This window comes from Lygodium microphyllum, chromosome 15 (assembly GCF_053477565.2).
Source record: "Lygodium microphyllum isolate KBCC chromosome 15, Lygodium_microphyllum_v1.1.10, whole genome shotgun sequence".
Taxonomy (NCBI): Eukaryota; Viridiplantae; Streptophyta; class Polypodiopsida; order Schizaeales; family Lygodiaceae; genus Lygodium; species Lygodium microphyllum.
The window spans coordinates 101,809,547-101,836,750 of record NC_141149.1 but is presented as its reverse complement, the minus strand read 5'-3'; the positions used below and the strand labels follow the sequence as shown (position 1 = coordinate 101,836,750).

Sequence of the window (27,204 nt, the reverse complement as noted above, 5' to 3'; positions counted from 1 at the left end):
GAAATCAATAGATGATGCCAAACCCGCAACTTGTCTTTGCCTTCTCTGATGAACAAGGTCTTTAGCTCTTTGAGCTCTTGCGCTATGATACCATGCCAAAAATAATAGGTATGCTCTGATACCATGTCAAAAATAACAGGTATGCTTTGATACCATGTCAAAATAAGCGACAATTTAGAGAGACAGTAGGGTTTGTGGGAAGTAACACAGAGCGTGTATGGCAAACACTGAGAGGGAAGAGAAACTCAGAAACACAAGAAGAACATGGTGATGATGCAGTGAATCATGTTATGAGAGGAAAAGCTGATACAGTGGAGCCAAAGCTTAAAAGATAATTGCACCGTCTTGTCTGAATTTGGTGGCAACACCTGTGGGAAATGTGCATAGTGAAGGGAGCGAAGCGTAGTCCTTCGGACAGCGGGCTATCAAAGTAATGAGTGGAAGGTGAAGGACGGCTATCAAGGGAGCGAACCGTAGTTCTCTGATGCCATCGGAGATGTGGAAGATGATCACCAATTGTCGAGGGAGCGAACCGCAGTCCTCTGATGGCGAGGAGTGACCTGGATAGCAAAATGCAAATCCTAGAGTGTCAAAGTTGTCAAACTCAGGGAGAGCAGCACAGATTTTGATGCCAGGTGGATAATGATGATACTGGATAATGGAAGATGAGCAAGGCTGCAAAATGTAGGTCCCAACAGCCATTGTGGAAGATGAGTGACGACAGGTAATGGAGGAGAAGCCAAGCTGTAAAAATGTATGTGCCAGTAGTCCATGTGGTGGCAAACAAGTGACGTTAGGTGATGGAGAAGGAGCTAGGCTGCAAAAACACAAGTCCTAGCAGCCCCTGTGATAGAGGAGTGATGCGAGGTGATGGAGGAGAACCCAGCGTGCAAAAATGCAGGTCCTAGCAGCCCGTGTGATAGACTAGTGATGAAATTACTCATGCTTGGTGATGTAGACTGCTGTCGCCAAAGGCTAGGACGTTGATACCAAGTTGGAGATGATGACGACGGGCGCGGAAAAGATCTCCACACTGAAAAACGTAGGTGAAGGTGGAGCCTGATGAAAAAGGGTGCTGATGCCAAGTAGATGATGGTGACACGAGGTGGAAGACGCTCTAAACGCAAGGCGTGATGTTGGAACAAGACGCCTGAAATAGAAGAGGAAGGGTGAAGGCAGCCACGAGCCACGAAACACAATATCCTCCTGAAGGGGTGTGAGGGCAGTGGAAGAGGTGGGTGAGAGAAGGGAAGTGGTGGTGGTGACTGAGGAAGGTGGTGAAGAATGACTGAAGAGAGTGGTAAGAATGAAGTGATTGTCTATTTATAGTTATAAGCTGTCATTGTGTGGGCGCCCATTGAAAATGTGGCCAAAATGTGGACACCAGCCCTTTTTGGGGCTGTCAATGCAAAACTCTAAATGAAATGTGTGAATTGAAGAAGTGGTTTCTCAACACCCCCTATCAGGCCCAAAAGGGATGAAGAAAGAGGAGCGAAGATAGATATAATGAAAAAGAAGAGGATCCCAAAAATCCAATATTTCCACCTAAAAGGTAATTTGTAGTAAGGAATAGTAGACCAGATGAACTGTAGAACTCGACTCTGCCTTGGGGAGAAGCCACTAGCTCCGTAGCTCCATGCTGGAAGGAATTTGAAGGTCTCGTTATCAAGTCGTGGTTGAACCTCCAAGGCCCGATCGAGGCAGTCTTTGAAGATCCTAGATATCAGGAGGAGAAAGGACAGCCATCCCAAAAGAGTAAATGGTGGGTAATGAACTTCTTTATGAGGAGGTGCCCCCCTTGAGGGTGGAGATGCATAGGCCCCCTCTGAAGCCGAACAAGTAGAAGTCCCCTCTAAGGGCAAAGAGAGTAGATCCCCCTTTGAATCCCCCTCTACAAGAGAGGGAATTTAAAAACTCATGGATGACGAACTCTGAATCATTTGATGACGAAGTGTCGCAGATCGGGCCCAAGAAGGTATATGGGGTAGTAAAGATGTCGAAGAACTCTGAGAGGTGGGCTCTCGAACATGAGTAGTTGAGGGTGGGGAAAAGGGAGGCTCAAGCTGAGCCAAGGGTGGGCGCAACAATCAATCTCTCTCAACGGAGCGGAGTGTGGAGCCAAAGTAATAAAAGGGTTCGAACAACCATTCTCTCTCGAAGGAGCGGACTGCCGAGGGGACGGTAGCCAACAATCATTGTCTCTCGAGGAGTGGATTGCAGAACCGTGGGTTGTCAAGGTGGCATTCCTGAAACCCTAGAAGAAGTAGAAGCAACCTTCGTAGCGCTCTTGGTGGCACGGCAGAAATGAAGAGGGAAATCAGTAGATGATACCGAACCTGCAACTTGTCTTTGCCTTCTCTGATGAACAAGGTCTTTAGCTCTTTGAGCTCCTTTGCTATGATATCATGTCAAAAATAACAGGTATGCTTTGATACCATGTCAAAAATAACAAGTATGCTCTGATACCATGTCAAAATAAGCGATAGTGCAAAGAGACAGTAGGGTTTGCGGGGAGTAACACAGAGTGTGTATGGCAAACACTGAGAAAGAAGAGAAACTCAGAAACACAAGAAGAACATGGTGATGGTGCGCTGAATCATGCTATGAGAAGAAAAGCTGATACAGTGGAGCCGAAGCTCAAAAGATAGCTACACCGTCTTGTCTGAATCAGGCGACAGCACCTGTGGGAAATCTGCACAGTGAAGGGACTGAAATGTAGTCCTTCGGGCAGTGGGCTATCGAAGCAATCACTAGAAGGTGAAGGATAGTTGTCAAGGGAGCAAAATACAGTCCTTTGATGCCGTTGGAGATGTGGAAGATGATCACCAACTGTCGAGGGAGCAAATTGTAGTCGTCTAATGCCGAGAGTGACCTGGGCAGCAAAACGCAAATCCCAGAGTGTTGGAGCTGTCAAATGTAGGGAGGGTAGCCTAGATGTGGACATCAAGTGGATAATGATGACGCTAGATGACGGAAGATGAGCCAGGCTGCAAAAATGCAGGTCCTAGTAGCCTCTGTGAGACAAAGAGTGATGTGAGGTGATGGAGGAGAAGCCCAGCTACAAATAATGTAGGTCCCAAGCGTGTGGACACATATGAAAAAGTGTCCAAAATGTGGACACTAGCCCTTTTTGGGGCTGTCAATGCAAAACCCTAAATGAAGTGTGTAAAGTGAAGAAGTGGTTTCTCAACAAGTACATCAAAGAGAAAGTTAACTATTACATTTAAGTATATGTGTTACCCTAAAATAGGTAATGGCAAATCTCACATGACACACTCAAATTTTTGATATCAAAGCAAATATCAATTCTAAATGTTGTGATGAGGGGAGGAATGCGATAATAATTATCATGGTCAAATAAATGGAGCGTTTGGAACTGTATATCTTTGCAAATCTCATAGTAACTGGTAATTATTGGTTCCAATGTAGCAAGGATAGCACATGAGATTGATATACACTCCCTTTCTCTTGGCATGCAACATGATGTTGATGTCTCATGGTAAACACATGAAGTACCAACGTCCAATAGTATAACCACAACAGTTCCATATATGGTGAGAGCAAAATTTTGTGATTTTCACCTTTTGATGCGGTAGATGGCCTTGAATGAGGTGTTATATTGTTGAAATTTGCATAATCTAAGCTTGAAAAGTCCAAGACAACATGAAATTGTTGTCATTGATGCAAATCTTTGAGAACCCAAGTAGCTAATATGGAGTGTTCTTATTCATTTTGTTGACATCCATTGCTAGGGTCTAATACATGACCATGTCTCTTGTGTGAGAGTTTGTTGACACAAAAAAACCCACAGTGGTTTTATAAAATCTAGAGTAATTAGAATTGGTTCATAAGTGAGGGCTATTTTGAGCTTCATGAAGGTTGTGCTCTCTCTCTCTCTCTCTCTCCTTGTCTCTCTCTCCATTGCGAATAACTTTTCTTCTTTGTGAGGCCATGGAGAGGAGAAGCGATATGTACAAAATGCTTGATGAAGTGGTGATACTAGGAGCTTAAACTAAGAAAAGTTTGCACCTCATGTATATCATGAAGACTAGGCCACTCTTAAATTATCTTGATCTTTTTAAGATCGATTTAAATCCCTTTAGAAGAGATGACAATTGGTCCAAGTGTGGAGTGGTTTCATGATTAATTTAATGAAGAATAAATGAGAATGAAAGAATTAATCGATGCACAACAATACCCATACAAATGAGAACTAGTGTATTAATGAGTGAGAGAGAATACAACTCTCAAGGTGATCACAATGAAAATGCCACACTTATGTGCTAATGGCGCACAAAGTGTCTTTTTATAACAAAAGGAAACCCTAAATGGCTTAACTGTCATAGGAAATCCTAACCCTAGTGTCACTTAGTGCTTAGGATACTATTGGCATTGCATTTAATGACAATTTAAATGCCTAGGGAGCCCAAATCATCGATCAAAGGGCATCAATGCCTAGCCATGAAATAATCCTCTCCATGAAATAAGCCGAACGATCTAGGAATAAAAATAAAATCCTACAAAAAACGATACATGTAGTCATGGTTCCACACGTTCATGCTTATGGATGTAATGACTTATGACATTTCAAAAGCTATTAGATGTAGAAATAAGTGAATAGCTGGAAACTTTGACCGAGGAATAGCCTTCATAAAAAGATATGTCAAAATGTCTTCTGATTAACCAGCCCAATCACAATCCATGAATCCATGCATAATTGAAGAAACAACCTTGAAGAAAAGGCTTAAATCCTTGGTGTTCTCGAGGTAAGTGAAGATACTCTTCACTGCTTGCTAATGGTACACAAAAGGGCTATCAATGATGATACTTGATTGGGCACTTGAATACTCTATCGGTGTGATCATCATAAACCGTACATTGAGGGCCTTCAAAATGAACACAAAAGCTCGAAGTAGCAATGGCTTAGATGGAAATAAGGTTCTTCTTAATGCTTGGCATATAAAGGACATTCTGCAATGTCATGGAAGTGCGAGATATAGTATTAACTTGCACATTATCAATGCCTTCAATTGCATAAGAAACATTGTTTGCACACATGACCATGCCCCCCCTTAGGTTCACAAGAAGTGGATGAGAATATTTCTCTACAAGAAGTGATATGCTTAGAAGCACCGATGTCGAAATACCAAGTAGAAGACTCATCAGTGATAAGAGGAAACATCATGGCGGTCTCGTTGGTGACAGCAAGACCAAACTCCTTTCTCTTCTCCCATGCAATGTGCTTATGACATTTTGTGATGTTGTGCTCCGTCTTTCGACAGTAATTGCGCCTCTTTGGTTTGTTGGATGTACCTTTGAAAGGGTTAGAAGAGAATGGACCAGCATAGGAAGGTGTCTTGGAGGAATTATTTGAAGAAGAACATGAATGAACAACATGGATATTTGCTAGTTTTTGACTAGCGTGCTTGATCTTCACTTGATCTTCACCTTTTCCATGATGGTGAGTAGAAAAGGCTTGTTTAGTTGTTGCCATGGAATGGTTGAGATGGCTTTGTTCTTCTCACAACAAAAGAGACACAAGCTGGTTGAAGCTATAGGTAACTTACTTGCCCATAGTTACGAATTGCAAAGTAGTAGCAAAACCTTGATAAGATTTAGGTAGACCATTCAAAGTAATTGAAACAAGTTGATTATGTGGGACTACATCATCAATATTTGATAACTATTTGCGAAGATCTTTAATATTGGTGAGATGGGGATCCATGTTACTTCCTCCTTCCATGCGAATATCTTCCAATTGCTTACGTAGATAAGCAACGCGCGCTTCATTGTGCACTTGATACAATGATGCCGGCTGATCCCATGCATCCTTGGCGTGGCTAGTATTTGCATCAGCATATGCTTCCAATGATGTTTTATAGCTGCACTCCACCTTCGCGAGTTATGGGATATCTGTCTAGTCATCTTACTAGTTAGCGTGTTCAGACTATGGACTGGTTGTACAAGGCTTGTATATTATTTATGTTATACTTTCTTTTTATTCTTGGTAGATTGTTATAGTGAAGAATAAGAAGAAGAAGAAAGATTAGGGGTTTCAGCTTCTTATCTTGTGTGCATTCTCTATGTGTTGTGTATCTTGTAAAAGCTTAAGCTCCCCCCCTTCTCTCTCTCTCTCCCCCCGCCCCCCAAAAACCCCACAAAAATATTTTCATGGTATTATAGCCTTGTCTAGGCTAAGAGTTGTAAATCGCGAGAACAAGCGTCTATAAGAAACCCTTGTTGTGGAGCACACTTGTGGAGATCTCTCTCATATGATCTTCAATTGACGATTTGCTCGAGTGGGAGGTGATGTGGAAGAGGAAGATGATTCAGCATCATGAGAGCTGCCTCTTGATGCGGAGGTTAGAGGCGATGCTAGTGTTGGAGAAGCTAGCCTTTGCTTGGTACCATTGACGATATGCCATAAATTCTTCACAAGAAGAACATGTAGCATCATGTAAGCCCACATCGGGTAATTAGTGCCGTCGAGCTTGTCGTCAGCGCCAAGCATACCCCCAACAAATCATTAATATTACTGGCCATGAGTAAAAATCAGTAATAAAATCATAATTACCAAGTGAAGAGAGAGAAAATAAATGTCCAAATGATGATGAACCTCTTGTGCTCGAAGATTGAAGACCTAGTACTTGGATTAGGTTTGGAAATTGTCTAATTTTGGCATTTCCAAGAGGTCAGCCCATCTCAATCAGATTTGGAGCTAGATTTGACCCAGCAAATTGTGTCATTTTATGGTCACATTTGACATTTATTGCTGGCCGACCAGCATTAAATGCTGGCCAACCTGACATATTTTATGGCATTATTTGTGCCTATTTGCTTTGGGCTCCTTCTCCTCAGTTGGTTAGTTCACCACCTGGAGTTCCTGTGGAGAGAGGAGTCGGTGCCGGTGCCCATGCAGCCAGTGACTCACTGTTGTATACGACAGTCTCGTGTCTGATATATAGATTCCATTTCCCGAGCATACATCTGTATTGTGTTTTGCTTTCCCTTTCTCTTTTGTCTTGTGTTTCAGCAATTTATTACAGCTTATGTTTATGCTTCCATTGTTGCACCACTTTTGACAAATTGAAGGTCAATCTTGTGAGAGTGCACAATGGAAGAGAACCATGAACACGAGAGAGAGAGAGGAATGAAGGCGTACTCGCAATGCCTTTATTTTTGATTCAGCATCAGGCATCCATGGGCATGTGGCTTGTGTGCATGGATTAGTGTTATGGCAAATCTTCTATGATGTTAGCTGACCTGGTTCTTCTGGATATTGCTGCTCCCTGGCTGGCGATTGTTCACTCTATTCCAGCTGTTCCTTCTGTGTGATTTATTAGTACTGTTCATGTAATAGGTTGTTTTGAGAGCCTGCAGGCCTCATGTAAATATTTCCGGTGAGAGAGAGTTTATGTCTATTAGCTCTATGCTGACTTGATGGTCTATTGTAAATATTTACTTCTTAATACAATTATCTTCACGAAAAAAAAAAGAGAAGAAGAATGAAAGAAATTTGGACTGATTGAATAAGAATGCTGAACACAAAGGAGTGGACTGATCAGTCCCTGCACGCAGCCCGAGGCCTCGGTGAGGGCACCGGATCAGGTTGAAATGATGACAGCAGCTTAGAAAAAGGGAGATTTGAACCTGGGTTAGTGGATTAATAAAATAAGTGGCCTACCTCTAGGGTAGCCACATGATATATATATATATATATATATATATATATATATATATAGAGAGAGAGAGAGAGAGAGAGAGAGAGAGAGAGAGAGAGAGAGAGAGCACTAGTCTACATAATGTGTGATACGATATGATAGAGATGGAACAGAATCATCATGAGATGTCAGAAGGGAAAAACCTAGTGTCAACTGCATGAAGCTTCAAAAGACAAGTAGGCTGGGACAAGCAACTAGCCAACTGACCGAAAATGCTCAGCAATCAATTCTCAATTCTAGTCTTGTAGATCTTGGTAGGCTCATATAGAGATGCCAAAGTGAATTTTTAAAGATCTCGTATTTGATAAATCCATCTGTCCTTGAACTTGCTGAGCTGGAAGAGGAAGGGAAAGATGATGAACTTAATAACAACCTCATTTGGAATGATATGGTTGAGGAAGAGATCCATTCTAACAATAGAATGGAAGGGAAGAGACGAAAAAGTCAATCTAACCTTGCAACCTTTTCATAGACAAGCTTATAAATCCATCTGTCCTTGAACTTGCTGAGCTGGAAGAGGAAGGGAAAGATGATGAACTTAATAACAACCTCATTTGGAATGATATGGTTGAGGAAGAGATCCATTCTAACAATAGAATGGAAGGGAAGAGACGAAAAAGTCAATCTAACCTTGCAACCTTTTCATAGACAAGCTTATAGGTTCTGTTTTTGAAAATTTTAATTTCCACTAGCTCCTTTTCTGTAATTGATCACACAAAGAAGTGTCGCATGAAGTCATAGCAACATAAGAGTAAATAAGACTTTTTCTTCCCAGGTGGTTCAACCTCCCTCAGATGGAATTTCAAGTCTTAGCTTTAGTCCAAAAGCCAATCATCTGGTAGCGACATCATGGGATAATCAGGTGGGGAAAGCAGGGTCAGTGTCCTTTTTGTGGATTTTCATTGCATCTTTGTTGTAATCACAATGTAAATCTACTTTTGAGGTTTGCCAAATTTTGTAGGTCCGATGCTGGGAGATTCAGCAATATGGAGGCAGTGTCCCGAAGGCAGCAATCTCACATGATCAACCAGTGAGTATTTGGTACATGCTTTTTTGCCCATGACAAGGAATATTTGGTCTTTCTAAAGTCATGTATCTGCTGCAGGTACTATGCTCTACATGGAAAGATGATGGCACAACTGTTTTTTCAGGAGGATGTGACAAGCAGGCAAAGATGTGGCCTCTCTTATCTGGCGGTCAGGCTGTTACTGTTGGCATGCACGATGCACCTATTAAAGAGATTGAATGGATTCCTGAAATGAACCTTCTTGTAACTGGAAGCTGGGATAAGACACTGCGGTAATGCTTTGAGCTAACATGATTACAATGCAGAAAGCATGAATAGTTACAGTATGAAGCTGCTGTAGTTTTATATAATGTAGTCGCATCCAAATAAAGAGAAGAATATACTTCCCAAATCTGTTTTTGTTAGTTTATGGTAAGCAAAAAAGAGCGGGAGATGTGAGCAAAGGATCAAATTACAATTTTTATTGCAGTCTTCCCTATTTGAAAATGTGTAGTTAAGAATTAAATTTGAATGGAAATTTAATCAAATGTCCCTTTCAGTATCTCAAAGGCAGTCAGCTTTTGGTCCTCTTCTAACCTTGAGGCACTTCTACATGCTTGCATTTACAGACCATGATTGGGCTTCTTGCTTTGACACTGGAGTGCCCACTAGTAATCGTTACATACTTGGTGATTCATGCATCTCTTGGCTAAGTTAGCAGCAGTCCACAGTGGCGACATCCAGCTGTGAGGTTGAATATGGGGCAACATTTACAGGTATGCTGGAATGTGTATGACTCGGACACATTTTGGCTATTTGAGAGTGGGATAGCAATCATCCATTCCTATCTATATTGACAGAGTGCCATGGCAATTGCAAGGAACCTAGTGTTTCATGCTTGCACTAAGCACATTGAGGTGCATTATTGTTATGTGTGAGAGAGGCTTCATGCAAGGGAGATCGACTTAGGATGTATCCCTTCATAGGACAATTGGGTAGGCTAAAAAAAAAGGGTGGGTGTTGTGGGGGTGGTGGTTGTTTTGTTGATGGGTGGTTGGTGGTAACATGTTATTTTTGCCTCTCCGTAGATGAGTATATACTATAGCTCAAATTTTCACGAGAGCTGGAATCAAACGCACACACTTGCACTCACAATCACGAGGTTTTAAACGAGATGAGCTATGCTTTCGACCTCAGTTGGGTCTTTGTATTTACTAAAGTTCTCTCTTTAGTGATGTCGCTCCACAAAAGTTCCCGATCTAGAAATGGACTATTAGATGGTAATGGGGCATCCCAGCCTAAGTCATATTTGGTGCAGTGATCCCGTGTGTATAGCTTTCTACATGCATCGATTTATTTGGTAGTTTCCCCAAAGTTAGTGTCCCTTCTGGTCCATGATGGGAGATACGATAGCAAACCGGCCTTTGCTCCTAGTTGGTTTCCACATGGAGACCCCCTTTGCTAAGATGGTTGAAGGTGGGAAATCCATGGCCACGATGTGCTTCTACAAGGTGGCTTGCGACAAACAAAGAGAATTCGGCTATTTCTACTCTTTGTGAATCGAGGTCCAAGCATGGTTGACATTGATATCAGTGATATCTCCAAGACATCTTAGCATTGGTTTGATGTGCCCAAGACTTGGGTATCCATGGTTCTATCCATTGTTGTTGTTGTATGTACTATGATCTTGTAGATTTTCTGATGCCTGCTACAGTATTGGACATAGTGGAGATTCAAGGGATCTTCTTGGATGGTTGATTTTTGAGCCATACATCATCAAATTTTTCATTGTAAAAATCACTGATGATCTGAGAAACGGTGTTAGTATTGTACATATCATGAATATTAAGCATTGTATTTATGTGCATTTCATGGGTTTTAGTGGGTACCACATTTAAACCATTAGGCACTATTCATATTGGCTGATTGGGTGAACTGATTCTCTCAAACTGTGGCTTTTTTATTGCCTTTATATAGGCTTCCTCTCCTATTTGTACCATCATATCATCATTGCATTGCTTGGCCTTCTTGGAGAAAGGGAGAGTGGAGATTACCTTTGTGGTATTGAAGTTCATTCTCGTTCATTTGTTATGATTTCGTTGCCCATTCAAGATTCTCTTGGACTTCATTGTTCTTCTCTATTCACTATTCATTGTGTTTGTGTTCATGCCTTGTGTTTATTACTTTTACTTCCATTGTGCACTCCCATCATTGTTGTAGCTTCCCCATCTAGTAGGGAAATAGGAATTGGGACTAAGCTATTCGTGCCTAAAGGATCACAACTCCTAGTGTGATGTATAGGAAAATGTTTGTAATTGAATTTGAGCAACAAAAGATTGAATGAGTGAGCTAGTGGGTGGGATGGGTTGGCATCAAGTGTGAGAAGGCAATGGACCAAAAATAGAACTTGTCTGACCAACTAAAGCCACTTCTTCTCATATTCACATATTAGTATAGGTTTAGGTCTCCATGGTACTCATGCCCAAGGTTTGCACTTCATCAGGAGTAACGAAAGAAGAAATAGCAACATGTGAATACGATTTGTGGTCACAACAGCCTAGGTTGTTTGATTAGAATTGGATGAGGATGAAGAATTCAAGTTGTGCTTTGCCTTTTTGCCTCCTTTTGAAACGTTCCCCTAGGATCCAACATGCACACAATTGAACTTTTTCAACGAAACAAATATAAGTTGTAATACTTGGATCAGAAAAACATTTAGTAAACTCCATTGCTGAAATCATATGTACATTGTTTGTTTGTGATCCCGGAGGGTAAACAGCCCTCGATCACATGGAAACGACCATCAAGCTCCCAAGCTCGGGGGTGAGCCTGTATGGCTCTATGGCTGGGAGGTGAGTTTGATGCCGGATCCCTTTTATGGTGAGTTTGGCTTGCATCATGTCTCGTGTGCAAGTTGAATGGTGAGGGGATGTTTCACCTCCTCCTCTTGCAAAGTTGCTGGCTTCTTGTAGTTTTTTTGGGGATACCCTTTCTGATACCCTTTCTTGCTGTAGAAGTACAACTTTGCTGCTGCCTTCTTATCACCCCTTTCTCCACCTCTAAGCACAGTCATATAACCATTTCCAGCTCAAGAAAGCAGTCTCACTCATAACCTGAGAACAGATTCATGTTCACTTTTGGAAGTTGTCCTCCTTGTTATTACATGTGGTGCCATTAGATTAAAAAAACTCATAGTAAGAAATGAGAAAGGTAGAGAGAGATATGTGGTGCCCAAACAAAAGCAAGAGTTCAACAGTTCAAAGGGTGTAGTTTAATCACACATAACAAAAACACAAAGTACAAACAAGACTAGGATCAACCATGCACAAGGTTTGAGTGCTAGTACTGAATCAAACATGGAAGACTCTTATCTCAAGCACAAAAGTGCTGATGTCAAGTGTGTCAGCCAAAACATTGGTCAAAGAGTCAAAAGGTCAGTCAAAACAAACAAATGCTAGCAGTTCAGTCCAAAAAGGCAATTGGAAAGGAAGACCATCAGTCCACAACAACATACAGTTAACATAGGAAGCATGGAGCATAAAAATTGCCGTCAAGGTGTCAGAGTGCAGTGGTGCGGAAGCGTAGGACTGAGAGAGAGAGAACGCAGAGAGAGAAGGGAGAGAAAGAGACAGTGGACGATGAAGATCTGCTGTATAAAGAATGCTGAATACAAAGATATACAAGGGCGCAGTGCGCTGGACTGCGTGTCTCCACCTCGACAATGCAACCTGCTGTCCACCTCGAAGTCTGCTGCAGTCTGCACTGTCTGCTGTCTGAAATCTGTGAACAGAGACAGAAACTGCGCGTCACCGGTCTGTAATTTGCGTCAGAGAAGTGTGTGTCCAGACTGCTGAAAGTGTCGACTATAAATAGCCGAAATCTGCCAGGAAATAGGTGCCAGAAATACCCTGTCGGCTGCATTAAATGCATTAATGCAGCCGATTGACTGTACAGGTCGAACTGCCACGTGGCAGTCCGACTGCACTCTGCCTGTCCGACTGCACAGCGATCTGATCTCTAACACCCCCTCTCAGAGCCTGGGCAGGGCAGAAGCCTGAGGGATCTGGAATGTCTCCGAAGTAGAGCCTGAGGAAGCGCCTTCATAAACAAATCCGCAAGATTATCCTCCGTCTTGCAATACTCCACAGTGATGGTCTCATCCAGAAGCTTTTCTCGGATGAAGTGGTACTGGATCTCAATGTGCTTCGTCCGGGCATGAAAAACAGGGTTCCTTGCCAAGGCAATGCAACTCTCATTGTCACATCGCAGCAATGTAGGACGAGTCTGGGGGCACCCAAGCTTCTCCAATAATCTCCGAAGCCACACAACCTCGCATGTGGTGGAAGACGCGGCCCAATACTCCGCCTCAATAGACGAAAGGGCTACCGTGGGCTGCTTCTTGCTACTCCATGAAATAACACCTGCACCCAAAGTAAAACAGTAACCTGTAGTAGACCGCCTGTGGTCCACGTCACCGGCCCAATCCGAGTCGCTCCAACCTGCAAGTACAAGATCTGACCCATCTGTCCCTGCGGGTTAATGAATCCCCAAATCAGACGTCCCCCTTAGATACCGAAGTATCCTCTGAGCAGCCTGCCAATGCACCGTCTTAGGTTCACTCATGAACCCTGCCAAGAGCCCAACAGCAAAACATAGATCAACCCTGGTGTTGAGAAGCCAAATCAAGGACCCAATCAACTGTCGATAGCGGGACGCATCCGCCAAAGGAGAAGCTGAATGGAAAGTGGCCTTCCAGTTCGGATCCATAGGAGTAGAGAGGGCCCGACAATCTTTCATCTCAAAAGACACCAAGAGCTCCTGTACATATCTCTGTTGAGAGATAAAGATCCCCCTCTGAGATTGATAAATCTCATGGCCCAAAAAGAAATGGAGTAGACCCAAATCCGTCATCTCGAACGTTCGATGTAAAGCTGACTTTGTCTCCTGGACCTGCTGTGCATTATCACCTGTGACAATCAAATCATCAACATATAAGACAAACAACACACAACCATCCTTGGAAGTGTGAACATACAGCTGCGGATCGGCCTTGGACCGCCGATATCCCAACTGAGACTAGAGGAACGAATCAATCTTCTCGTTCCATGCACGCGGGGCCTGCTTGAGGCCATACAAGGCCTTTTTCAACCTGTAGACTTTCCCATCTGAAGAACCAAAGCCAGGAGGCTGCTCAACATAGATCTCCTCCTTCAAATCACCATTCAGGAAGGCCGACTTCACATCCAACTGATAAACAGGCCATCTCCTATGGCCAGCCAAAGCAAGAACAACTCTAATGGTCGCCATACGAGCGGTGGGGGCAAAAGTGTCATGACAGTCAATCCCTGGGCGTTGTGCAAAACCTTTAGCAACAAGGCGAGCCTTGTGCTTATCCAAAGTACCATCACTGAGATATTTGGTCTTGAAGACCCACTTGACTCCAATCACCTTCTTCTTCGGGGAGCGGGGCACGAGTGACCAAGTGCCATTCCTCTCAATAGCCTCCAACTCGGCTTCCATAGCTTTTTTCCATGGTGCGGACTGTAAAGCCTCCTTCACGGAGGTGGGCTCTCGATCCTGCATAACACGGGTTATCAAACAATAGTTGGAGCACACAAGCTCCGTCGAATGTGCCTGGTGCCTCCGTGACCGCCGCGGACCATCCTGCGGTCCCCACTCCTCAGGAACCCCCTCGATCCCTGAATCACGGAGTGTGTCACGGGCCCAGCGAGGAGGAGGCCGAACCTCCCCTCGATGTTCTCCATCAGCAGAAGACTTTGGAATATCCACCGGTGGTAACTCCTCAGAGGCGTCCGGTGGAACAGTAGACTCTGTCTCAGAAACAGAATCATAATCAAAAGGCACGGGCTCTAGTGGAACTGTAGAAGGAGCCCAACTCTCCCCTGGATCTCCAAGAACGGGATGCTCCTCACCCGTTGAAGTAGCCGGAACCTCCACAAACCGCACATCACGGCTAGTGTACACATCCCGCTTGACGGGATCATACAGTCGGTAGCCTTGGGACTGGGAGCTGTAGCCAACAAATACCTGTTTTTGGGAAGCTGCTTCAAATTTATCACGGTGAGCCTTGGGAATGTGAACATAGGCATCACACCCAAAGACCCGAAAGTAAGAAACATCTGGCTTCGTCCCAAAATAAGCCTCAAATGGAGTCATCCCTTCCACGGCCGAAGTAGGGGATCGATTAAGGATGTGGACTGCAGTAGCCACAGCCTCGGCCCACAGAACCTGAGGGGTCTGTCGGTGCTCCATCATGGTGCGCGCCATCTCTATCACACTGCGGTTCTTCCGTTCAAGAATACCATTTTCTTGAGGAGTATTGGTATTGGCAAACTCCTGGTGAATTCCTCTATCTGCACAAAACCGAGCAAACTCATTAGACACAAATTCACCTCCCTTGTCGGATCGCAAGGTCTTCAACTTCCGGCCTGATCGGTTCTCCTCAAAGAGAAGCCAATCCTTGAAGTGCGAGAAAGCTTCTGACTTTAGTGCCAAAAAATAGGCCCATGTCATCCTGCTATAGTCATCCACGATCAGCATGAAGTACGAGCTCCCACGCAGGGACTCATTCCTCATAGGGCCACAAAGATCCGTAGATACTAGCTCCATCGGTGAAGTAGACCGCCGCGAAGCTGTGTGGGGAATGGCATCTCTATGCTGCTTCCCCCGAATGCAGGAGACACGGAGACACATGGCTGCTGGCTCACCACTATATCCGGCAACCCTCGAACAAGCTGTCCACGTGACGCCCTCCGAAGATAGTCATAGTTCAGGTGACCAAACCGAGCATGCCATAACTCAGACTGGGACTGTGAGGTAAGAAGAAGAGTAGAGAGGGCAGTGGAAGACTTCAGTTTGTAAATGCCGTTCTCCTCATATCCAGATGAGAGAACCTTCCTCGATCCACGATCAAGGACTCGCACCGTAGAACTGTCAAACTCCACCAAAAGACCAAGGGAGCAAATCTTATGAACTGAAAGGAGATGGTACCCTAATCCTGGTACATGCAAAACCTCTGAGGTATGGGTACCACCTCGTCCATTCGGAATAAGCTGCATCTTACTCCGACCTGCAATAGAAACTGAAGAGCTGTCTCCAATGAGAATCTGCCCACGCGAGGGTCGTAGTTGGGCAACACCATCTGATGAAGGAGTCATGTGCCGTGAGGCACCACTATCAACAATCCACTCTCGAGCTTGGGGAGCCGTCATCGCAGCATCAGAAGCATTCGGTGAAGCGTCCTCAATGACAGCTAGATGAAGAAATGCAGCTGATGAGGGTGCAGCCACCGCTCCAGAATCCTTGGTGTCCTTCTTCTTGGTGTCCTTCGTGTCTTTGTCAGGGCAATCCTTCTTCCAATGGCCAGTCTTTCCACAAATATGGCATGTGGAATCTTTGTCCTTGTCCTTGTCCTTGTCCTTCTTGGACTTGTTATCCCCCTTCTTCTTCTTTTGGTCCTTCCCCTTCTTCTGAGAGGCTTGACCTATCAGCGCCTCCGACTTGGAAGCATTCTGTCCCTTTAACTGTTCCTCTTGGTCCAAGACCATAGGAACCAACTCTTCCCACCGAAGAGTAGACTCTCGCCCCGAAGCAATAAGGGCAGAGTAAAATGTACCGAATCGTGGTGGCAACTGGGACAATAGTGTGATCGCCATGTCTTCGGAGGAAATCGGCTTCCCCGCATTCTGAACCTGCATCTGTAGCTGCCTTAGCTTGTTAATGTGCTCCCGTAGCGAAGAAGACTTATTTACGGACAAGGTCCGCATCTGAACCTCCAAAGAAATCCTCTTCATCAGGGTCATCCGATTGTACATTTGATCAAGCTCCAACCATATCTCACGAGCCACCGTCAAGTGCTCGATGTGAGCGATCACGGCTGTAGTGCATGATAGAAAGAGAAAGGATCGAATCGTAGCATTCAGTTTGTCCCAATGAGATTGGGCCCTGGCCAATTCCGCACGAGCATCGGAAGAGAGTTTGGACTCATCTCTTACCGAGGGCCGGTCAATCTCCTCCTATACCAACTCCGCCAAATCATAGGACTCAAGGATGGCCAACATCATGACGCGCCAAATGCGGTAGTTGTCGCCGTCGAGCTTCTGATCTGTAGGAAGAGCCGGTAAGACAGGCACCTTCCGGTCCATAATCGCCTGGAACTCCAAGTCCACCTCTGTAGACATCTTCACCTGCAATGCCTTCTCAAACACAAAAGCAGCCCCCTCTGACTGGGAAAACTCAGCATGCTAAGGCTCTTCCGCGTCCTGTAGCTTCTTCACCCGTTGGAGGCGATGAAAAAGCAAAACCTGCACTTGTGGGCTGAAAACTCAAACTTCCTCTGCGTCAAACAGCAGTAAACAGCAGCAAATCCACCACCTGTACTCCTTTCCTGTGCGCCCACACTCGTTTCAGCCTTGTTCCAAGGCGCAGCCCTCCTGTCTGCCCTTAAACGCAAAAAACGCAAATTTGTGTCGCGATGGAAACTCCTCTTCAGGTTGATTCTGCGCTCAATCAGCCCTCAAACACTGCTCTGATACCATGTCAGAGTGCAGCGGTGCGGAAGCGTAGGACTGAGAGAGAGAGAGAACGCAGAGAGAGAAGGGAGAGAAAGAGACAGTGGACGATGAAGATCTGCTGTATAAAGAATGCTGAATACAAAGATATACAAGGGCGCAGTGCGCTGGACTGCGTGTCTCCACCTCGACGATGCAACCTGCTGTCCACCTCGAAGTCTGCTGCAGTCTGCACTGTCTGCTGTCTGAAATCTGTGAACAGAGACAGAAACTGCGCGTCACCAGTCTGTAATCTGCGTCAGAGAAGTGTGTGTCCAGACTGCTGAAAGTGTCGACTATAAATAGCCGAAATCTGCCAGGAAATAGGCGCCAGAAATACCCTGTCGGCTGCATTAAATGCAGCCGACTGACTGTACAGGTCGGACTGCCACGTGGCAGTCCGACTGTGCAGTCCGACTGCACAGCGATCTGATCTCTAACAAAGGAGCCCAAATGCAAGGGTGATCAGCTGTCATCATCACTAAAACAGGTCGCCAAGTTGGAGAACATGCTGTTGTGCTCCTATTAAGATAGGATGCTCAACAAATGCAGCAGCTCAGCACCTGAGGTCAGAAAAAAACTCCAGCACAGGGAGCACCATGATTTAGCAAGCTAGATGTCTAATACCATGCGAGAGAGCACAACAGAACTGGAAGCAATAAACACAAAGCACGAGTATCATGAATGTGCAATGGAATCTATAATGAAAGCACAAGAATGAAGTACAATCCCATCATGGTAACTATTAGATTGATGACCAGTGACAATCCCTCCAATCTCTCTCTCCAAGGATGCTAGGTGATGCAACGATGATGGTACAAAAGGAGGAGTGGAGGCCTATATCGACAGCATTGAACAATGGAGTAGAGGCCTAAGAGAATTAGATTAGCGAGTGTAAATAGCCATTAGGTGGTCTAAATGTGGCACCCACTAGAGCCCATGAAGTGCACATAAGTCTAGTGCCTAATACCCATGATGTATACAAGAATAATGGGGAGTTCCACTCCTAAACCAATTACCCTCGAGAGCGCACATGAAAAGGTATCCAATCCCACGTGTATCAAGACCAAAACATTGCTTAGGAGGTGAAATGCCCCCCTTAGATTGAACTTTCACAACATGAGACATAATGCAGGACAAACTCGCCATAAAAGGGCTAGACATCAGACTCACCTCCTAGCCATAGAGCCAAACGGGTTCACCCTTGAGCATGGGAGCAAGCAGCTCTCCGGGTCATGACTGCATCCCAAGGGTTGACATCATAGTAACATGGAATAGGGATGGGAACGGAGACGGGGTCAGGGATGGGTGAGGGGACGACATACATAAATAGCATTTGAAAATATATGCATGTGATATGGGTGGATGTGTGGGCATAGTAATAAGGGCTGTCCATTTTGTAGCTTCTAATCCTAGTCCCATCCCATCCCCATAGCATCCCAGTCCCATCCCCATATTAGAGCCCCCTCTCATGGTAACAGGGGATGGCAATTCATTATTCTTGCCCCCGTCCCTATTTCCATCTCTGTCCCCAAAACCGGTCCCATGTCACTGTGTGTGGGTGAATGTATACTACCAAGAACATATGTATGTGCATGCATGCATACATGTATTTTTCATTGTAGAAAAATTGTATGTGTAATGTGGACCGATTTGATTCGACTTCATGCAAAATATGCCGATTTTATATGTGTATGTGTTACAAAAGGGGAAGTCCTTGGAAGAAGTTCCAAAAAAGAACCCACAAAAAAACCAACCCCCAAAAGACATCCACTAAAAAAAAAGGTCCCTTGTTAAAAACGTCCCCTAATAGGGGATATGACAAGGGGATAGGGTAGGGGATGGCTGGGATGGGGGAATGGTTGTTGGGGATGGGACAGGGGATGTTCCCTGTACCATTTCGATGTCCCATTTTGGCACATCCGTTTGGGACGGCGTTCCTGTGTTTTGGGGCTTCAAGACGGCTGTTCCCTGCTATTGTGATTGGTATCCCATACCACCAATTCACACCATCCTGGTGTATGGATGTGTTGGCCATCGGGCCAAGAGTCCACGAGTGGTGATCACACAATGAAAGTGTGCAATAGGGCCTTGAGTCCTATAAATAGGACTACGTTGCCCTAACCCGAGAGTGTGTTAGTGCAATCGTATCAAGTCACTTCATGAACACTATGACCAATGTTACTAATGCCTATGCGGATGGATATAACACTTTCCCCCTTATGAATGATTGCTGTCCTTAGCAATATCCTCAAGGATGAAGTGAGAAAAGTGACTCTTCAACAAATGTATCGACTCCTAGATAGCCTCTTGCCTTTGAGTGGTTTTTTCACTTGACCAAATACTTGAGATAAACGGTTCGATGGGATCGTTTAGTCCTAAGGTCGAGAATCAATTCAAGTTTGAGTGGAATGTAACAAGTAGTATCCTCAAGCCTTGGGACTTCCTCAATGAGAACAATCTACTCACCTTGTCCTAGACGTTCTTCCAAATGACTCATGGAATATAGGGTGAACTCTAATTTCTAAAGGTAAATCCAACTTATAAGATACATTGCTTATTTTCTTGGTAATTTAGAAAGAACCACAATACCTCGAAGATAATTTATAGCAATTACCGGTAGTCATTGAATTGGAGTTCTTTGAGACTTTAAGGTAAACCCACATGTCCTAGAACTCTCTAGTGATATGATGTTGGTTAGCATAAAACGTTTATTGCCTAGCAATCGCCAACATTTATTGCATATTGTGCAAAAAGTCGATTACAGACTACATTTTCACTTAGTGGCAATCAGTGGTTTCGGCTCATAATCGTACATAAGCATAAACTACTATAACTAGTAGGTGAATGCTTAGTACTATTATAAGCAAACTCAATCCGAGAAAGATAATACTCTCAATTAGATTGTCTACGAGAGACATATACAGGAAGCATATTTTTTATGGTTTGATTTGTCCGTTCGATTTGTTCATCAGTTTCAGGATGTTTCGAGGATAATATAGACGGTTGAGTTTTCAATTCTTGGAAAACCCTTTGTCTAAAATGATCAGTGAACAATGGATGATGGGCACTGACTATTTCATCGGGCAAACCATAAAGTCTACAAAGGTGTTTGACAAAGAGACCAGTCAACTTATATCTTTTCATGGTAGTCTTTGTAGGAATGAATTGAGTCATCTTCGTCAATTAGTTAACAACCACCTAGATGGCGTTGTGACCTCGACTTGTACGGGGTAACTCTATTGCAAAATCTATAGAATTCGTACTCCATTTCCTATTAGCGATTTGTAAAGGATGTAATATCCCCGCTTATTTTTGCCATTCAGCTTTGCCAAGTTGACACTAAGGCACTTACGTACATAAGACTCAACCATAGTCTTAATGTGTGGCCAATAAAAATAACGGGTAACCAATGCCAAAGTTCTCGGTATATGCTAGGGTCTCTAGCACTCAACGCATCGTGACACCTATAAAATTTCCTTGTGGATATTTTGATAATTAGACACACACACTTTGCCTTATTTAAAAAGTAATCTATTACAAATGGAATACTTTTCCATCCTCTTTTTCTCAATAGCTAGCCTTCGGGTGTTCAAACCACCTAAGCCTCTTGGGCTACTAGGTCCCTCTTAAACTAGTTGTAAGATCTTACCAAAGTGAAGATAGTTTTGGCAACGCCCTTTGAGAGAAAGACAGAAATTAGTCAAAAATTTCAGAGAAGGATAAGGCATTGACTTTAGAAATTTAACTAAGAGTATTAGCAACCATATTAGTTGCGTCCTTCCTATAGCGAATTTCGAAATCAAACTTTTGTATAAGCTCCGCATATCTCGCCTTGCGGCCACGAAGATCAAGCTGATTACATATGTATTTCAATGAGTGGTGGTTCGTCCAAATAATAAATTGGGTGCCGTATAAATAATGATACCATACTTAAAGTGCATAGGTAACCATTAATAATTCCGTCTCTTGGGTGGTATGACGTGTTTAGGTATTAGTGAGCTTATAGCTCTTGAATGTGATAGATCGACCATTTTGATAAAGGATAGTACCTAAAGCATAATTGCTCGCATCCGCATGAACCTTAGAAGATTTATTTGGATCGATAATTTGCAACATCGGTGTAGTGGTAATGAATATTTGAAAAGATTAATTGAGCTTACTAGTCTAAGTAATCGGCGGACTAACGTGCTTCTCCTTGCTTTAGATATCCTGAAGCAAACATGTTAAGGGTTTAGCAATATGAGCATAGTTCTTTGTGAATTTTTGAAAAAACCCAATTAATTCTTTGTATCATGGTCCCTAGAATGGCCAATCAAGCACTATTGGTATTTTTTCGGGATCAATTCAAATGCCATGAATCAAGATGACATCTATGTGAAAATTCACACTAAGATAATTTGACAGACAATTATTCGTACCTTAAGAGACATAAAAGGATACACAAGTGTTTGGCATGTTTCTCCAACAACTTATCCACTTTCTAAGATACATATGAAATAAATCATTCATCATCTATTGGGAAGTTTCAGGAGCATTGGTTGATCCAAGAGATAGGACAAAAAATTGATAATGTTTGTACCACATTGGAAATATAATTTTCGAGACATGCTTCAAAGCTATCTGTATTTGACGGTATATGGATCTTAGATCGATTTTGGCAAAATAGTACGCATCACAAAGACAATCTGCAAGGTCATCCATTCTAGGTAACATATATTTATTCTTGACGATCACCTTATTGAGACCTTTGTAATTGACATAGAAGTGTTTGTGCTATTATTCTTTTTAGTGAGAAGGACAAGTGCGTCCCATTGGGATTTACTCGGCTTAATAAAAACCTTAGCTAAATAATCTTGAAGTTGCCTAGCTATCTTGTTTTCCTCTCTTAAGATGAATTTATAAGGTTGCCAAGAGATGAAATGGCTATCAGCCAACGTTTCAATCCTATGGTCTAAGGTTTTGTGAGACAGCTGAAGCTCGTCAGGTAACTCAGATGGAGAAACATTAGCATATTTATGTAATATCGAATCCAAATACTCACTTACATTTGAAGATTATTAGTAAAAGAGATTGAACTATATTAAGAATCAGATGATTGAACATTTTCAATAAAATAAATATAAGTTGTAATACTTGGACTAGATAAACATTGAGTAAACTCCATTGCTGAAATCATATATATGTATATTAATTTCTATGATAACGGAGGGTAAGCAATCCTTGATCACATAAAAATAACCATCAAGCTTAAAAGAAAAGACATGATTTTTATTATTAATATACAAGGAGGAATATTTTTTAAAGAACCATGGCATGCCAAGAATGACATCGACATGGTCAAGGTTTATAAGCTGAAAATTCATGATGGGATGGAACTGGTGGATCGAAAGATTCAAATTTAATACCACAAGATTTAGAGATCCACCGTAGGTCACTTTGCATATCAAACACTATAATTTTGATTAGCGGGTATCATATGGAATTGCAGTCTCTATACAAAATGAGAAGAAATAGAATTGTGAATAGAATCATTTTAAAATAAAATTGTAATGTCTTGGGCATTTATATGCCTAGTGACCTTTAAAAGGTCATACGAATCAAAAACAATTTTATTAATGGGACTATTGTTGCTATTGCTAGCATTAATAAAATAATCTTCGAATAAAATTTTAAAAGATATACTTGGAGTCTTGAGAGTATTTAATGAAGTCTTAGAAGTAAACTTCACCTTTTTGTTCTAGGAGTACTCATGGTTATAGTAAAAGTGATTTGTTTGGTGGCGGGTGAGACAATAGCCCTTTGAGCAATGCTCACTATGAGTGACCTTGCGCTTGCCGTCATTTTTCTTATGCAACTTCCAAGATGGTTGACGAGTTGTTGTTGAGATGGCTGACTTCTTTGGCTTAAAGATCGAGGTAGCTCGATGCAGGAGAGGTGTTTGTTGATGTAGATGGTTTGTTGGATAGCAAAAATGCAAGTACTACAGTAGTCGCCTGGTGGGAGAGACGGCAAACAACTTGTGGCCTGACACTAGATGCTAAAAACGCAATCTGATCAGGTGCTATGATGATGCAGTAGATGGAGGCTTCCAAACAGCAAGGCAATGGTTGAAAACAAGCCATTTAGGGTTGGATCATAATGGGCTGCAATTGGTGATTGTTGGATAGCAGATGGTAGGTGGCTGATGATTGAAATCTGCATGGTAGAGTGAGAAACCTGCACAAAAGGATGAGACTGAATGGTGGGTAGCCTGTCTATTTATAGATGTTGAAGAGTGTCTCAAAAATTAGGGTTTTGGGGAGCCACTAAAACTCTCTTCAACCGTGCACCAAATTTGCATTTTTCATTAATTAAGTGTGTTTTGGGGTTGCTTAAAAATGCTAATTAGTTGAAACTTTGAAGTGAATGAATGCTGTCAGCGAGTGTAAGAGTGTACAAAATGCCTAAGGGTAGAGCAATGTAGTGTTGAAGAGTGATGTTTACTAGAGATGGATCCCAAGTGCTATGACCACCAGTCGGAGTGTCAAGAGTGCGGGAAACACCAGACATTGATTACCAAAGTGTCAAGGAACTGAGGCGACAACAGGAGAGGTGTTTGCTGATGTAGACGGTTTGCTCGATAGCAAAAACGTAGGTACTGTAGTAGTCTAGTGGGAGAGATGGCAACAGTCTGTCGCTTGGCACTAGATGCTAAAAACGCAGGTTGATCAAGTGCTATGATGATGCAACAAATGGAGATCTCCAAATAGCAAGGCGATGGCTGAAAACAAGCTGTCTAGGGCTGGATAGTAATGGGCTGTAGTCGATGATGGCTGGACAGCAAATGGTAGGTGTTTGATGGTTGAAATGTGCACAATAGAGTAAGAAACGTGTACAAAAGGATGAGACTGAATGGTGGGCAGCTTGTCTATTTATAGATGTTGAAGGATGTCCCAAAAATTAGGGTTTTGGGGGACCATTGAAACTCTCTTGAACCGTGTACCAAAAGTGCCAAAACTTGTGGAATACCAAGAAGAATAGGAACCTCCTCTCAACTTGGATGTCAATGCCGAAGAAGGAAGAGGAGCATGAGGATGTCGGTCTTCATTTGGTGCTAAGAACCATGTGGATGAAAATTATGAAGTATTTCTAGTGGAAGAGCAAGGATAGAAGTCACCACCATGATAGTATTTAGAGAGATGCTACATGATCTGCGCCATGGGAGGGGAAGCCTCCAGGTCGGTAGAAGAGTAAAACTCCAAGTTATGGAACCATGAAAGGAAGAGCGTGCATCTCCTATCTCTAGCTCAGAAAGGGCTAGTGCAAGCCTATATGTCAGCCAACCCTGCAAAAGAGATTAAAATCTGCAAGCATAGATGTGAGTAGTGAGATGCTTCAAAAAACAAAACTGAAAATAAAATGAAAGAAAGTAAAGCTAAGTACAATGCAATGAGTATGTAATTGTGTAGCGAAAGTCTAAAAAGAGAGAGGCTCTGTGTGTGGCTACCATTGTATATGGTGAGGTGGGGAAGTGGTCCTAGAAGGTGCAGTGAATGTCCTAGGAATGGATGCATAAAGTGCAATAGGTGAGTCACTAGTAGACCTATCAGCCAATCCTTCAGTAGTAGTGAAGGAGATAGGTTGCTGAGACTGTTTGTGTGCCACATATCCAATAGTTGCTAGGGCAAATGGAGCAAATGGTACAGTAGTGGGAGGCGTGGCCCCATTAGACTGGCCAGCTGGAGTGGAGGCAGTGGTAGCAGTTTGCTGTGGTTTTCTAGAAGGAAGACCTTGGGCCTTGGTGTAACCGGCCTGTTCACTGGAAAGGGCGGTAGTGTACAACCAAAATATATAAATGCTTTCACCCAATTCACAGTCGCCCACTTTACCTGAACTTAAAGACACATTTGTTTCTGTCAAAGGAAGTGGTGTCACCCTTGTTTTGTCTTGCCTTTGCATCTTATGAGTTCTTGCCACTGTTGGTTTTTCCTCTCGAAGAAGAGGCAACCGACCCTTACTCCTCTGAATGGATGTTGTGGAGGACTTCTTATGGACTTGATCATATAGCCTTGTGTAGCGCAAGGATTGACACTCGAACTTGTACAAGGTTGGTAATCTGAACAATGAGATAATGTGTTGGATAAAATGGAAGTATCTATCGGCCCCCTCCAGCATCACTTTTTTTCTTTCTTTCTCGCCATGGGGCTCTTTTGTAACTTTCTCCTTTGTTTTCCCTTCTATTTGTTCAAGAAGAATGTGATGTGATCGTCATTTGACTTTAGGCAGCCAATAGTGGTAAATGCGAAAATAACTGTCGATATTTAGCCAAGTTGACTTTCAGATCATCCCCTTTCTTAATGGAAAACTCTTGAAGCTCAAAATTGAGATTGATACGTCGAGTGTGATCTCGTGCTATATAGTAGTCTCCAATGCTCAGATGCGAGGGGAAAATGCTGTAATTGGGAGTGGAATTTAGGAAGCAACCCTTGCATTAACTCAACATTGACTATGGCATTGCAAGCTCTCCATTGACGGATGTAATCAGGGTGAGCTAATCGAACATAGGCTCGGTACCAACGACAAGGTCCCAAAGTTCCTGAGATTCAAGCACTTGTTGCATGAAGTTCAACCAAGTGGTGAAATTCGACCTGCTAAAACGAGTCTTATCCGTGAAGTCATTCTTGGCTGTTGCAATAGAATTGGTAGTGCTAAGAGATGGAGAAAGTGTGTAATGGGGTTAAGGTTGATAGGGAGGAGTGGAGTACACTTGGAAAGTAATCCTAGAGTAACCACCATGCATATGAGAAGTGTACATAGCAGATCCAAATGTGGGGAAGGGCGGATTGGATATGGGAATGGTAACTGCTTGTGGAGCCCATGGTGGAGGGATAGGGACACAAGAAGCAGTGGATGGAAATCCCTACGTAGGACTGACTCAAGGGATGTGTGATGACAGTCCATAAGGAGAGGATGGATATCCTTGCGTCTGAGAGGTCTGTCGGGGGTTTGTAAGTGTCGGAAGGTAGTGAGGGGGATGCCCATCACAACTGTTCCAGAGCGGAAGGATGTGGTAAAGTGGGGTAATGTGGAAGGTACAGTGTTAAAGGGTGGCATTTTCCCTAATGATGCACAAAGAGGTGGAGTGAATGGAGGGTAGGAAGATGGTGGAATGGAGAAAGAGAAAGTGTTAGGAGCGGAGATGGAAGATCCAACCCCTAGTATGCTTTGAGTGGAAGTGGAATGTAATCCAAGATTTTGGAATGAAGATCCAACCCCTAGTACATAGCTTGTCATCTAGCACCAGATGCTAAAAAACGCAGGTTGATCAGGTGCTATGATGATGCAGCAAGCGGAGACCTCCAAACAATAAGGCGATGGTTAAAAACAGACTGCTTAGGGCTGGATAGTAATGGGTTGCAGTTGGTAATGATTGGATAGCAGATGGTGGGTGGATGATGATTGAAATCTATACAGTAGAGTGAGAAACCTGTACAAAAGGATGAGATTGAATGGTGGGCAGCTTATCTATTTATAGATATGGAACGATGCCCCAAAAATTAGGGTTTTTGGGGACCACTGAGACTCTCTCGAACCACGCACCAAGGGTTTTGGGGTTGTTTAAAAATGCTAATAAGATGTAAAGCGTGCTTTAGCTCGACAAGGGGCGGGTAGTAGATCGGGTTCGGAAGGTACGATCTCATGTGATATGAGTGAAGGTAAGGACACAGAGTTAAGTGTAGAAGATTGCATGATGTTCCTCATTAAATACAACATCTTGCCCGATGATCACCTTGTTCATTCGAGGATCAAATAAATGGTAGGCTTTCACTTCAAAAGAATAGCCCACAAAGATCAAGAGATCAACTTGAGGGGTGAGCTTTTCTATGTTGTCATTAGGGGTATGCGTATAAGCATGACTACCGAA

At 43.2% G+C, this 27,204-nt stretch overlaps 1 protein-coding gene across 2 annotated transcripts in view; it reads left to right on the top strand.

The window, feature by feature from the left end:
• The window catches only part of RAE1 (Transducin/WD40 repeat-like superfamily protein), a 72,110-nt gene that overhangs the window by 12,052 nt on the left and 32,854 nt on the right, over positions 1–27,204 (top strand). For both annotated transcript variants that reach the window (XM_087694502.1, XM_087694501.1), the window contains exons 3-5: positions 8,497–8,583; positions 8,683–8,751; positions 8,827–9,020. In XM_087694502.1, the coding sequence (XP_087550628.1) occupies positions 8,497–8,583; positions 8,683–8,751; positions 8,827–9,020 (350 nt within the window). The remainder of the gene's footprint in view (positions 1–8,496; positions 8,584–8,682; positions 8,752–8,826; positions 9,021–27,204) is intronic.